The sequence below is a fragment of the Megascapheus bottae genome, chromosome 1 (genome assembly GCF_031878675.1).
Source record: "Megascapheus bottae isolate mThoBot1 chromosome 1, mThoBot2.hap1, whole genome shotgun sequence".
NCBI classification, from domain to species: domain Eukaryota; kingdom Metazoa; phylum Chordata; class Mammalia; order Rodentia; family Geomyidae; genus Megascapheus; species Megascapheus bottae.
In genome coordinates this window covers 105,678,028-105,691,955 of record NC_143509.1, presented here as the reverse complement: position 1 = coordinate 105,691,955, position 13,928 = coordinate 105,678,028, and the positions used below count along the sequence as shown (strand labels likewise).

Below are 13,928 nucleotides of genomic sequence, written 5' to 3'. Positions count from 1 at the left end.
AGCTGCTCATCTACATTAGTGTGTGTGCATATTTGTTCAGACCCATTGTAGTAAATTTTATTTCTTTCCTTTCCTAAGGCTGGGCTATGGTGGGCGTCAGGGACTTCTTCACGCTAAGCCTGGTAAAATGCGCTTCTTCTGCCTCCATGAAGTCATCTTAACATGGTGGCCTCAGTTACTCTGAGGAGAGAAATCAGATTTTGTTTTTTGAAATCAATTGGGATCTAAAGCCTGAAATAAATATTTATACTTTACATAGACCTGAGCACTTGGTTGCTATTTATTTTAAAGGCAGGGTTATTTTTATTCCCACCAGGGATTGGGGCAAATGGGGAGGAAAATGTGTGGATTTTTAGTGAGGAGAGCAAAGTGTTTTGTTTGGCTTTTTGTTTTTTAAAAAAACAAAAAACAACAACAAAAAAAAAAAACAAAAAAAAACCACCAGTTTTGGTTGATGCTACTGAGGGAAAAGGTTAACTACTGGTGACTACAACTGGGAGAGAAAACACCTGTTTATGTGTTTAACTTGGCCTTCCCCTCAAGGATTCATTCTCACCATGAGGTTTTGTTGTTGTTGTTATTTTAAGTAGCTACTTTTAACTACTCAGTATTAATCCTAGGTGCATGTGTTAAGATTTTGGTTTTCATTGAGCTGTGCTTATAGTGATAAACATGGATGTGTGTGAGACATGAGTGACTGGTTCCTGTTTTCTTTGTTGGGTGTGATCTGGAATTTTTTCTTTTGATGTACTTTTGGTTGTGGAGTGCAGGCAGAAATTGTGCATGGAGCTCCTCTGGGTTTTTCTTTTCTGGTAGGACCAGGGAGTTGACTGCTGGCAGTTTTCATTCAGCCCGGGCAAGGCGAGGCTTTTTTGGCCATGCAATTACAGCTTTGTTTCCCAGGTCTTAATCAAGTGTTGCTTCAATCAAGAGTGAGATCCAGTAGCCTTCACCATCCAGGGACTTCAGAATTTGAAGGTGATTTTTATTACTGGGGTATGTGAGTTCATACTGTTCTTTGGAAAAAACCTCTATAATGCAAAATCAGATTTCAGAAGGAAAACATAGCAAGGACTGACTGCAGTCCTACATAAGATCCCTGTGCACCAGTATCATCTCCTTTTTCTTCAGATCATAGTTCAGAAAGAACCAAAGGGCAGACTAGGGACAGGAATAGGTGGATGTCCAGAGTAGATGGTCCTTACTTCCACAGCTCCTCCCTCCTTTCTGATCTCAGGGTTTTCATTCACTCTTCAAACTCTCCCAAACATGCTATTTCCCAGAAGCCCTCTCTAGCCTCTAAAGCTTGGTCTTTTGTTAAATGGGACTATTTTAACATGTTACAGTTCTTCAGGGACACTGTTGAGCCTGGTCCCAGAGTATCTATTTAATCCCACAGAGCTGCTATATTGTACCCTTGATTCCAGATTCAAGGAACCAGAGCAGCTATGCAGGAGTACAAACTCTGCTAGAAGGATACTAGAACTAGCGTGTTGTTCCCCATACTTCGAGCAATGCTTCCAGATAACCTGCAAAAACCTAGAGCCAAAGCAATGCTCCCCACCCCACAAGTTTACAGCCAGTAGGTTGGTCTCATTCTCATAGAGCACTAAAATTCCACCTTTTGTTCCCCTTACGGCTGAAACGTCTTCCTCCCAGGTCAGCTCTGGCACCTCAGCGTTTTGGGAGGTGCTGTTTAGGCCCTGTTTAAGCATGTGTTGCATGTTGACTCAGGGAGCCAGAGAGCCAAGTGGAAGTTGTTACCTCTCAGCACTTCTTGGTGGTGGTGGTGTTGGCTGGGTTTGCCTCAGATGATTACAACTAGTTCCAGGAGACTGGGGTGTGCTGACTTGTTGGCAGGTAGATATTCTGGTAGTTTAGACTGAGTTATAAAACCCATATGATGCTGGTTCCAGACTTGTCCCTGAGGATATATCCTGTGGAAAAATACTTGAGTATGTTTTCTCTTTGGGAGTCTCAGGCTCACACCAGAACTTTGTGAGTACACTTGTACTGCTTATTTGGTGTGAAATGAACTCAGAATCCTTCATTTTAAGATTACTTTTGATTCTAATTGAGGCCTCACTGAATTCTCTTCAGTTCATGTATTTTGAAGCTCAGTGGAGAAGGTATAATATCATGATTCCATTGTTGCTTTTCTTAAAAAGTTTCCCTTCCTTTTCCTTATCATTCCAGAGTTCTTTTCTACTTTTTTCCCCTCTAGTCTGTTCCTTGTTCCCCTTCCCTGGCATTTATTTGCTTCTTTACTTGCTGGTTTCTTTATGTTTGAGTGTATATTTAGTAAAAGATTGGAAGGGGACAGTATATGTAAGTTCTCTGCTGAAAATTAACTTCCCACCCTCTTGTCCTGATTTTTAAAAAAGGTTTACATTTACAACTAAAAAGATTCAGATGCAATTTTCAACTATTCTGAAACCAGCAGGATACACCTGACTTTAATAGTTTTTAGATGAAATTGTAGATGTTTTTCTTCAGTTTAACTTATAAGAAAAGATTTATCTGATGCATTTTCTGTTGACTTCCCCTTTTAGTGGTTTTGTCTTTTTTTCTTTTTCTTTTTTTTTTTTTGGCCCATCTGTCTACTAATAAAATGTGAAATAATATATATATATATTTTATATATATATATATATTGACCAGAGGCCAATTCCAGGAACATGACGATCGTCCTTAACCTTCGCCTCACTCATCACCCATTCAGTAACGCTGCTTCAGGCCAAGGTTACTAACACATTTTTTTTTCTTCTTCCTTTTGGTCAGTTGTGGGGTTTGAACTCAGGGTCTGGGCGCTGTCCCTCAGCTCTTCAGCTCAAGGCTAGTGCTCTACCACTTTGAACCACAGTGCCACTTCTAGTTTTCTAGTGGTTAATTGGAGATGTCTCATGGATTTTCATGCCTGGGCTGGCTTTGAACCTTGATCCGCAGATCTCAGCCTCCTGAGTAGCTAAAATGACATGCATGAGCCAACAGTACCTGGTTAGCAGCACATTTCTTAACAACAGTCATGAATTGTCTTAAGACTTTCATCATCTTTTGCTGCAGAAATCTGTAATACGTATTTCTTTGGTATCAAAATGTATTGACATTTAAGGAGAAATGTTACGGAAATTTGTGACATACAAGCATTTGACATAAACTACGCTTTGTTATTTGTTAAGGACAAGAACTGGATGAACTAAAAAAAAATAACACACAGCCATCTTCAATAGAACAGTTTTATACTTTATTCCTTCTTTCCTTCCTGTATGTGTATGTGTGCATTTGGGGGGAGGGGGAAGATTGGGTTTCACTTCTAAATGATGTTTCCATCTGTACACTCTAAGAAATAAACAACTGGAAAGTACTCTCCACTTCCCTGCTTGGAAGAGGTGCAGAGTGGCGCAGAGCCACCACTCATGGGTGGTAAGGAGCAAGAACGTTCTGAGGCCACAGAAAGCTCTCTGCGAGGCTTTGTAGCAGTGCGTGAGGTTGAAACACTTAGTGGCATTTGGGACTGGTATCATGGCACATACAGAGTGTTCCAGGCCACACAACAAGCTTCCCTTAGGGAAAAACATCTTTTCCTCAAATAGAATTGTCACAGTTTAAAGCCACAGGACTTTATTCATTGTTTAATCTTCTGGTGACAGGATTTCTTTGTAGAATCTAGATATACATAAAAATGAAATTAAATGAGTTAACATGTCTTTTAAGAATAATTTAACAATTTCCTAACACTATCGCTGAATTCCTCTGAATTTGTAAAAATTTAAGTTCGGTTTAAATTGTGATGGTTAAGAATCACTGGACAGTCTGGGCATGCAGCTCGTGACTGTAATCCTAGCTACTCCAACGGTTTAAATTGTGATGGTTAAGAATCACTGGACAGTCTGGGCATGCGGCTCATGACTATAATCCTAGCTACTCAAAGGCTGAGATCTGAGGACTGAGTTTTAAAGCCAGACTGGGCAGAAAAGCCTCCATTTCTAATTAATAAGCAAAAATGCTGATGAGAGGCCTGGCTCCAGTGGTAAAGTATCAGCTATAAAAATAACAAAAACCGACCGGGAGTTTGACCTAGTGGCAGAGTGCTTGCCTAGCATGCATGAAGACCTGGGTTCAATTTCTCAGTACCACATACATAGAAAAAAGCCCGAAGTGGTGCTGAGGCTAAGTGGTAGAGCGCTAGCCTTAAGAAAGTCCAAGGACAGTGCTCAGGTCCTGAGCTCAAGCCAAGAACTGGCAAAAAGAAAAACAAAACAAAAAAAACCACAAAACAAAAAAAAACCAAAGTGAGTTGGGTGTGATGGCCTGGTGGCTCACCCTGTAATCCTAACTACTCAGGAGGCTGAGATCTGAGGATCTTCGTTCAAAAGCCAGCCCAGGCACTAAAATATGGCTCTTATCTCCAATTAACCACTAGAAAAATGGGATGTGGGGCCGTGGCTCAAGAGGTAGGGTGGTAGCCTTGAGCTGAAGAGCTCAGGGACAGCACCCAGGCCCAGAGTTACAGCCCCACAATCAACACACACACAAAGTGAAGCCAGCACTGGTGGCACAGGCCTATAATCCTGGCTACTCAGGTGGCTGAGATCTGAGGATCATGGTTCCAATCCAGCCCAGAAAGGAAGTCCATGAGACTCTCTTCTAATCACCAAAGGCTGGAAGTAGAGCTGTGACTCAATTGGTGGAGCATCAGCCTTGGCCAAAAAAGACCCCAGGGATAGTACCCAGCTGGTGGGCTGGGCACCAGTGGCTCACACCTGTTATCCTATCTAATCAGGAGGCTGAGATCTAAGGAATGAGGTTCAAAGCCAGCCTGGGCACTAAAGTCCAATTAACCAGAAAACTGGAAGTGGCACTGTGCTCAATGGGGTAGAGTACTATCCTTGAGCTGAAGATCTCAGGGACAGTGCCCAGGCCCTGAGTTAAAGCCCCACAAGCGGGGGGGCGGGAGGCGGGGGGAAGGATTAGCCAAATGAGAGTGCAAAGCCTTAAGTTTACACTCTTAGTACTGCTGAGACTAAAACTGACAGCAATTAATATGGTACATTCTTCTCTACATTATCTCATATATAGAGAATAGTTACATATACTTTAATGTTCAAGAAGGAATTTTTTACCTGGTGGCATCCCCGCCAGCCTTTGCTGGATCGTTTCTAGATGGTGAATATACTCTGACAAGGAATGTTCTGGATCTTGAGAAGCAGTCAAGGATCTTCCTAACCTTGAATTTGGGGATGAAGCAGATCTTCAATCAAATCATCACATCAAGGGGGAGGTGGGGAAGAAATGAGAGAAGAGGAAAAGAAAAAAGAAAAGAAGAAAAATAGTTGAGCTCCACTGACTAAGTTGTGAGCAGGAGAGCTGGAGCTTGACAATGACACTGCCAGGGCTTTCTGCTTCACATCAGTCTTTACCTAAGAAACATTTTCCTGTTGGTTTCCTGGTGATGGGGTTTGACTCGGGGCCTTGAGCTGTCTAGGCATGGTGCTGTTCTACAAGCTACTACATCCAAGCCTTTCCTGGTGATTTACAGACCAACTACATATGTCTCACAGGTAAAATAAGTTGAAACGATTGTGCATTATTTCACTGACTGCATCTCTATTACCTGAATAAACCCTGCCATATCTTCATGATGGTTGTCTTTCCTTCTATCCCCTGCAGGCCCCAGGGAGCACTTTCTGTGTTCCTAGGTGCACTTATCCCAATGAGCTTCCAGAGCTCCTCAGGATCAGGAACAGGCCTTACAACAGTTCTAGACAGCATGCACACATGAGAGGCCTTGGCCATCACGGAGATGATGGTGATTCTTCTCAAGCAGACAGAGAATCACAGATTGAAGGCTGTGTTTTCTGCTTTGCTCTGGACTGGGCCAAAGCCAGAATTCTCAAAATACATGTCTGGGCACCATTGGGAAAGGCCATGGCACCTCAACTGACCTGCTCATGGAGGCAGAGGCTGCCAGTGCAGGGCTGTACACAGAGTCCTTGGTGTGGCCTGAAGACACATCCCGGATTGGCAAGGGCTCTCTGGCTTCAGATGAAGACTGTCGCCGCCGTGATGCTCGGAGTCCTTTCCCAAAACAATAAAAATTATCAGGAAGCCAGGCATACCTGTGATCCTAGCCACTCAGGAGGCTGAGATCAGATCTGAGGATCGAGGTTCAAAGCCAGTCCCAGAATGAAAGTCAATGAGACTCATCTCCAGTTAGCCACCAAAAAACCAGAAGTGGCATTGTAACTCAAAAGTGGTAGATAGAGAACTAGCCTTGAGCTGAAGAGCTCCAGTGCCCAGGCCCAGAGTTCAAGAAAATTCTGCTTGTTCTAGAACCAGTTGTACACTGCACAGAGCCCCAGAGAAAGATCTGCCTGAGCTTTGCAAGATTCAGCACTGGGTGCCAAAAGGAAGGTGTAACAGGTCAAAGCATAACTCCAGCTACTCTGGAGAACAAGGAAGGTCATTTTTTTTTTTTTTGGCCAGTCCTGGGCCTTGAACTCAGGTTCAAGGCTGTCTTTCGGCTCCTCTCAAGGCTAGAGCTCTACCACTTGAGCCACAGCACCACTTCTGGCCTTTTTCTATGTACATGGTACCGAGGAATCGAACCTGGGTCTTCATGCATGCTAGGCAAGCACTCTACCACTAGGCCAAATTCCTGGCCCAAGGAGGGCCATTTTTAAAATGCTGACTGCACAGGACCCCTGTGCCACTGTCACTCCATGACTGTGGAGAAGTCTGTTTGGGGGCTGCTTGTTGGCATGCTGTGATAGCACTCAATGAACTGGTTTTCTTACTGTGTGTTAACATATTCCACTGAAGTGGTCACAGAAACACTATGGCAGACAGGAAGCAAGGCTAGTGGGTCAGCTTAATGATGGTCAAGGCTCACCTTGGCGTGAAGCTTTGCCTTGTACTAGAGCTCCTTTCCGATCGACTTCTTGCCATTTCCTAACCAAAAAACGTAATCTACAAAGAAAGAAAGAAAGAAGACAAAACAGCTTTACAAATAGGAACTAATCACAAAAGATAAAAATAAAATTTTAAACCAGAGAAAAATAAAGAATAAGCAAATGAGCTGGGTGCTGGTGGCTCATGCCTCTAATCCTATTGACTGAGGAGGCTGAGATCTGAGGATCATGGTCAAGGCTAGCCTAGGCAGGAAAGTCTGTGAGATTCTGATCTCTAATTAAATAATTTAAAAAATGGGCTGGGAGTTTGGCCTAGTAGTAGCGTGCTTGCCTAGCATGCACAAAGACCCAGGTTCAACTCCTCAGTACCATGTACATAGAAAAAAGCCGGAAGTGGTGCTGTGATAGAGCTCTAGCCTTGAGAAAGTCCAAGGATAGTGCTCAGGCCCTGAGCTCAACCCCAAGACTAGCCAAAATAAATAAATAAATAAATAAATAAATAAATAAATAAATAAATGAAAATAATAATTAATAAGCAAATAATGAAAAGCTGTGGTGCAAGTGGTAGAGTGCTAGCCTTGAGCAAAAAGCTCAGGGACAGTGCCCAGGCTTCAAGTTCAAGCCCCAGAACCAACTTGTGCATGCACATACACACATATGCAGACACGTGCACACGCATGTGTACACACATATATACACACACGCAGACACATAAAGGCAGAGCAAATATAAAAGGCACAGTATCACCCTGGCCCCCATGTCCATTGGGCATATAGAAACCGCTGTCTTAAGGTGAGTCCACAGGCACAAGATGGACATGCACAAAGACTGCTGGCCAAGCTGGCACACGGCCTATGAATTCTCCCCATATCACAGCCTCCACCCAGATGAAGGCCCTACTATGGCCCACACAGCTGGGCTGAGGTGTCACCACAGCTTAGCTTAGTTTCCTCAGACTCCAGTTGCAATCCATCTGGGGCAGCAATAACTAGGAAAAGCACACGGGTCCCACCTAGTCTTCAGGGTCTCCTGGGCTTCAGCCTCACCTGTCACTCTCCCCTCTAGACAGGGTCACCTAACTAACCTTGAGCCCAGGAGGTCAGTAAGAAATACCAGTGGTTCAGGGAAGTGGATGGTCAGCATGGTATGTGTGAGTGTGACCTCCAGACAAGTAGCATGTGAATAAGCATCTTCAAGGCTTACTGAGGAACCTCTGGCCTCTTCAAGAAGGCCCTAGAAACCAGCCTCTAGACCTGCTCCCCTCCCCCCATCATGTACCTAAAGCACCTCCTGGAATGGGACATTCTTCCACAGACTTGGATGGACAGATGGGTAGGTAGACCCATGGGTAGGTAGCCTGCAGTCAGAACTCAGGTGCCCTGAGGCTTAAGCAGTCCAAAGCACAGCCTTGTCCCCCTACCCTGTCCACCCTCTGGGTCCTCTCCTATTCCTCTTCTGTCAGCATCTATTAACTCACACTCCCTAGAACAGTCTAGGAGGAGCCTGGCAAGGCCCTAAGAAACAACCTGTGGGCAGCAGAGAACTAAAAGATCCTTGTAAAAACTAATGTGTGACAAATTCAGTTAAAACAACATGACGAGGGGCCTGGAGTTTGGCCTAGTGCTTGCCTAGCATGCATGAAGACCCGGGTTCGATTCCTTAGTACCACATATATAGAAAAAGCCAGAAGTGGTGCTGAGGCTCAAGTGGTAGAGCTCTAGCCTTGAGAAAGTCCAAGGACAGTGCTCAGGCCCTGAGCTCAAGCCCAGGACTGGCAAAAAAAAAAAACAAAAAAAAAAAACACGACGAAATGAATTTTTACACTTGTGAAACTTCATGTATCAGGGAGCTACATTCACTCCAGAAAGGAGCCATGTGCAAGTGGCCAGGCAGCATGAACAATGCTTCTCCAAAAAAACTAGAGGTTGGATGGGAGGTGGGCAGGCCTTGACCACGATGTAGACAGTAGCTGGTCAGGTTCCAGAGATGCTCAAGCTCAAAGGCTCAATAATAAGCATGTCTTTATGCACTTGGAATCTTCTTCTATGCCACAAATCTAACTAAACACACAAGAACAATGCCAGGTACTCACATCTGTAATTCTAATTGCTCAGGATGCTAAGATCTGAGGACCATGGTTCAAAGCCAGCCTGGGCAAGAAAGTTTGAGTGACTCTCATCTACAATAAACTATTCAGAAAAGGCTAGAAGTAGCACTGTGGCTCAAGTAGTACAGTGCTAGCCTTGTACACAAAAAGGCTCAGGGACAGTGCCCAGGGCTTGCTTTCAAGCCTCAGGACTAGCAAAGAAACAAAGCAAAGCAAAGCAAAACAACAATAACAAGAAATCCACAAAAATCAAAATTTGCAGTTAAATATGATTTTTAAACATTATCCCAAAATACCTATTGACAAAATAAATCCTGGAACAAAACCTATTAGGAGCAAATCAGCCCTCTATAATAACAAAACTCTTAATCTTTAGCTTCAGAAATGACAAGTGTACACAATTTTTCTTTCTCTCTTTCTCTGAGGTAGGGACTATAATGAAGCCCAGGACAGCAGCAAACATGTGATTCTTCTAAATGCTGGGATTACAGGCATACACTATCATGCCTGGCTGCAGCATAACTTCTTAAAAACAAGTATCATCTATATTTCTTTTTCTTTTCTTTCTTTCTTTCTTTTTTTTTTTTTTTTTTTGGTGGGTAATGAAGCTTGAGCCCTGGGCCTGGGCACTATCCCTGAGCTCTTCAGCTCAAGGCTACCACCCTGCCCCTGAGCCACAGCCCCACTTCCCATGCCCAGGCTAGTTTTTTGTTTTGTGTTGTTTTGGGCCAGTCCTGGGCCTTGAACTCAGGGTCTGAATGTTGTCCTTGGCCTTTCTCAAGGCTAGAGTTCCACCACTTGAGCCACAGCATCACTTCCAGCTTTTTTCTACGTATGAGAAATCAAACCCAGGTCTTTGTGCATGCTAGGCAAGCACTCTACCACAAGGCCAAACTCCTGGCCCCAAGGCTGGTTTTGAACTGTGATCCTCGGATTAGAGGCATGAGCCACCACTCTCAGCCTGTATTTCTTTTAATACTTCCAGGGTCATTCATCTTGAAAGAGAAAACACTGTAGAGATTTGAGGAATAAAGCAGCCTAAAACCCAAGAGCACATGCTGTCTATTGCTGGGATGCAGTGGCCATTACCTCAGCACTGCAATGACTGCCCGGACAGCAGTGCGGAACTTTGTGAAAGGACGAGAGGCGGTGACTTTCTTATCTACTTTGGAGGGAAAAACCCCCAGGTGAGCAATCATGGAGAGGGTTTCCTGTTCAGAATCCTGGAATCCGCCGATCAGCAGCAAAAGATACTTCTTTTGATAAATCAGAGCCTTCCTAAAGCTCTCTGCTCTCAGATAATGCAAGTATAATTTTTCCATCTAAAAGGAAAAAAAAAAAAACCAACAACAACAGTAAGACTTAATCAGAAGAAATAAAGATATTTTGCTGGTACGGACCTCTTCTTGCCATTTAGTACAACAGTTCAGTTATATATTTTTTTTTCTTAATTCTTTTTGTTTTTTTTTGAGACAGGGTCTGATTATGTAGCCCAGGCTGACCTGGACCTGACATCCTCCTGCCTCTGCCTCCTCCGTACTGGGATGATAGTTGTGTGCATCACCATGCTTGACTGTATAGGTGATGTTTACAAAGAACTGGACTACTGTGTCCCCACAAACATTAGTCAGCCATGTACAACTGTAGCCAGAAATAGTCCTTTTGTTAAAAGATGAACTCAAGTTTATCAGACAAGATTAGAGACAAATCTCCTGTGCAGATCATTATCAAATGAGCTCAGTAAAGACCTATGAGTTTCTACACAAGGAAGACACAAAACCAGACAGGGGAGTTCCACAGAGGACACAGAGGTAAGCAATGACACACCATGTAAAATCAGAACTTGAAAATCCTAGTTAAGCCACATTCAATGCCATAACCAGGTCATCACTAGAAGGGCTTTCTAAGGCTATTGAGACCATCTCTTGATTCACTCAAGCACGGACTTTCCACCCTTCATCTAGGCACAGACACAAGTCCACACACAACCAGGCTGTAACTTCCTTACTTCACAGTGATACTGCCTGAATTATTTGGTAGAAAATATACCCAGGAAATGAGAGTACCACACTAGTCACAAAAATGCTTTTGGCTGCAATTAGCCAACCCAGGCTACAAAGTATCACCAATGCTCTGTACCACTAGCACATGATGGGGCTAAGTCTCACCTTGACATGGCAGGTGTTAGCCTCTTCACTTATAGCCGGTGTGGGTTGTCCAAGGTCTGAATATTCTGGTGATCTCTGCAGAACAGACCCATCTTCTTTCCATGCATATCTGTTAGGCCTCTGTAACAAACCAAAGTGAACATGCTACAGAACTGTTCTTAAATAAGAACACCCTGAGAAAGATGATTAAGAGTAGGATAAAGCAAAAGACAATGGCTATCACACAAACCCCGAGGGAGGGGGTCATGTTCAAAGATCCTGTTTCTTCCATGGTGGCCAATGACTTCTACAGGGATGGTCAAACACAGATAGGGAGAGCTGGAGACATGCATGATGGTAGGTATACATCTCCCAGATGCCAGGATACAGAAGAGCTAAAGGAATCTGGACACCATGCTATGTGTCTGTATCCTTCATTACCTTTAGAATCTTTCCCTTTTCTTCTGTTGGTTTTTTTTCTTTTTTTTTTTTTTTGGTCTTTTTGGTTGATTGTGGGGCTCGGGTACTCTCCCTGAGCTTTTAGGCTCAAGGCTAGCACTCTACCATTTTGAGCCACAGTACCACTTCCAGTTTTTCTGGTAGTTAACTGGAGATGTCTCACAGACTTTGCTGCCTGGGCTGGCTTTAAACTGTGATCCTCAAATCTCAGTTTCCTGAGTTGCATCAATGGTGGTTATATATTACCATATGATTACTATTTAGTTTACAATTATTACCCACCGTTTATACTATACACAAGAAACATTTTATTAAAAACAAAGAAGTGGGCCGGGAGTTTGGCCTAGTGGTTAAAGTGCTTGCCTAGCATGCACGAAGACCCGGGTTCGATTCCTTAGTACCACATATATAGAAAAAGCCAGAAGTGGTGCTGAGGCTCAAGTGGTAGAGCTCTAACCTTGAAAAAGTCCAAGGACAGTGCTCAGGCCCTGAGCTTAAGCCCAGGACTGGCAAAAAATAAATAAATAAATAAAAACAAAGAAGTGAGTATCTGCAAAATAACTCAGACTCTAGGCTTTAAGTCTTAAAAATACATAAATACTAGCAAATACAAATACATTTCTGCTGCAACCATCAAATCACATATCTAAAGCTTGGTAGATGTGAGAAGAGCCACTCCAGCCACAGGCATGCACAAAAGACCTGAACAGCCACCTAACACCAAGGGGCTCAAGATCCCTACTTGGAGCACATACTTGGGCAGAACACAGAGGCTCATGCCTGCAATTCTAGCTATTCAGGAGGTGAAAATTGGGAGGATCATGAATTGAAGCCAATCCAGGCAAAACGTTACTGAGAATCTATTTCAACAAAACAGAGCAAGTTGGCACCTGCTTGTAATCTCAACTACAAGGGAGGCACAGGTAGGAGGTTGCCAGCCATAAGCAAAAATGCAAGACCCTATCTGAAAAATAAACCTAAAGTCAAAAGTGCTGGGGTATGGCTCAAGTGGTAGGGTGACTGCCAAGGAAACACCAAGGCCAAGTTTAAACCCCACCATTGCCAATAACAACTTCCTACTTGCTAATTATTATTCACATTCACATACAGGGTCCTACCAGTGACTAGAGTCACGCAGGCCTAACACATAACACTGAATCACATGGAGTGAGCATCAGAAACTTGGAAATGAAGTGGTCGTGGTCCAGAGGCATTCCTGAGAAACTCAGATCTGGGGAAACCACCAGTGGGTCTGCCTGGTGGTCAGAGCCAAGGCCATGGGTACAAAATTTCCATCACCTCTATCGACCAATAAAGCTTCAGAGCAGACAAAGCAGACACATGCAGAAAGAGAAACAGGCACATCTACAACTCTAACCAGCAGAACAGCATAAAGAGATGCAGATGAAGAGGGAGCTTACACATCAACCTGCTGCACAGGCAGACAGTAGAATGCACCAGCACTCCAATTTGGACCCTCACCAAGAAAGAGAAAATGATAGGACAAACAGCAACCCTTTGTAACTTTAAGGGAGCTAAAATCATTCAAAACACGTTTTCTGACAATAATGTGCTTAAGCTCAAAATTAAAAGTAAGAGCCTATGTGTTAGGGAGTTAAAATAAATAAGTAAATGCAAAGGACCGGGGAAGTTCCAGAAGAGACCATAATGTTTTGAATAGAATTAAAATATGAAAACTAGAGCAGTGTGGAAGGAAACAGTAATGGGTGCTCACATAACAGTTCACAAAATAAAGAGCAGAATGAAGGAAATAAACTCTCAATAAGTCTACAGAGAATGCTACTGAAGCAGAAAAGCTATATACGTGTTTTCTGCTGCTAGTTCCTGGCAGGACTACCAAGAATCTTTGTCCTCATATTTGGTCTCCAGTTCCTGACACACAGGTCCCAAGTCCTGAGTGACAGTTCCAGTGTTCTAGGGAGGAACCTCCTGAGCACCCAGCAGCCTGGCATGGGGCTAGGGAATCAACCAGTCAGCTGTGTAATTACAGACCCTTGATCAGATCACCTATGGCCAGTGTTTATTCTATGTGACTACACAAAGAACCTTCCATAAAAACACAAGGTGAGCCAGCAGTGGCTCATCTGTAAATCTAGCTACTCAGGAGGCTGAGGTCTGAAGATCAAGATCCAAAGCCAGCCGGTGCACAAAAGGACCTGAGACTCTTATCTCCAATTAACTCTAGAAAATGGGAAGTGGGGCTTGGCTCACGGGTAGGGCAGTAGCCTAGATCTGAAGAACTCAGGGACAGCACCCAGGCCAAGTTCAAGCCCTATGATCCAC

At 43.6% G+C, this 13,928-nt stretch overlaps 1 protein-coding gene across 12 annotated transcripts in view; it reads right to left on the bottom strand.

The window, feature by feature from the left end:
- Positions 1 to 3,604: 3,604 nt before the first annotated feature.
- Pcnt (pericentrin) overlaps positions 3,605 to 13,928 on the bottom strand; it is a 136,544-nt gene continuing 126,220 nt past the window's right edge. For 10 of the 12 annotated variants that reach the window (XM_090350877.1, XM_090350923.1, XM_090350914.1 and 7 more), the window contains 6 exons: positions 11,187 to 11,306; positions 10,108 to 10,340; positions 6,893 to 6,969; positions 5,946 to 6,078; positions 5,124 to 5,251; positions 3,605 to 3,666 (listed from right to left, as the gene is read on the bottom strand). In XM_090350877.1, coding sequence (XP_090207003.1) covers positions 3,626 to 3,666; positions 5,124 to 5,251; positions 5,946 to 6,078; positions 6,893 to 6,969; positions 10,108 to 10,340; positions 11,187 to 11,306 — 732 coding nt within the window. In that variant the 3' untranslated portion in view covers positions 3,605 to 3,625. Of the gene's footprint in view, positions 3,667 to 5,123; positions 5,252 to 5,945; positions 6,079 to 6,892; positions 6,970 to 10,107; positions 10,341 to 11,186; positions 11,307 to 13,928 lie in introns of those variants that run through there. The other 2 variants (XM_090350895.1, XR_016538354.1) reach the window with 2 other exon arrangements.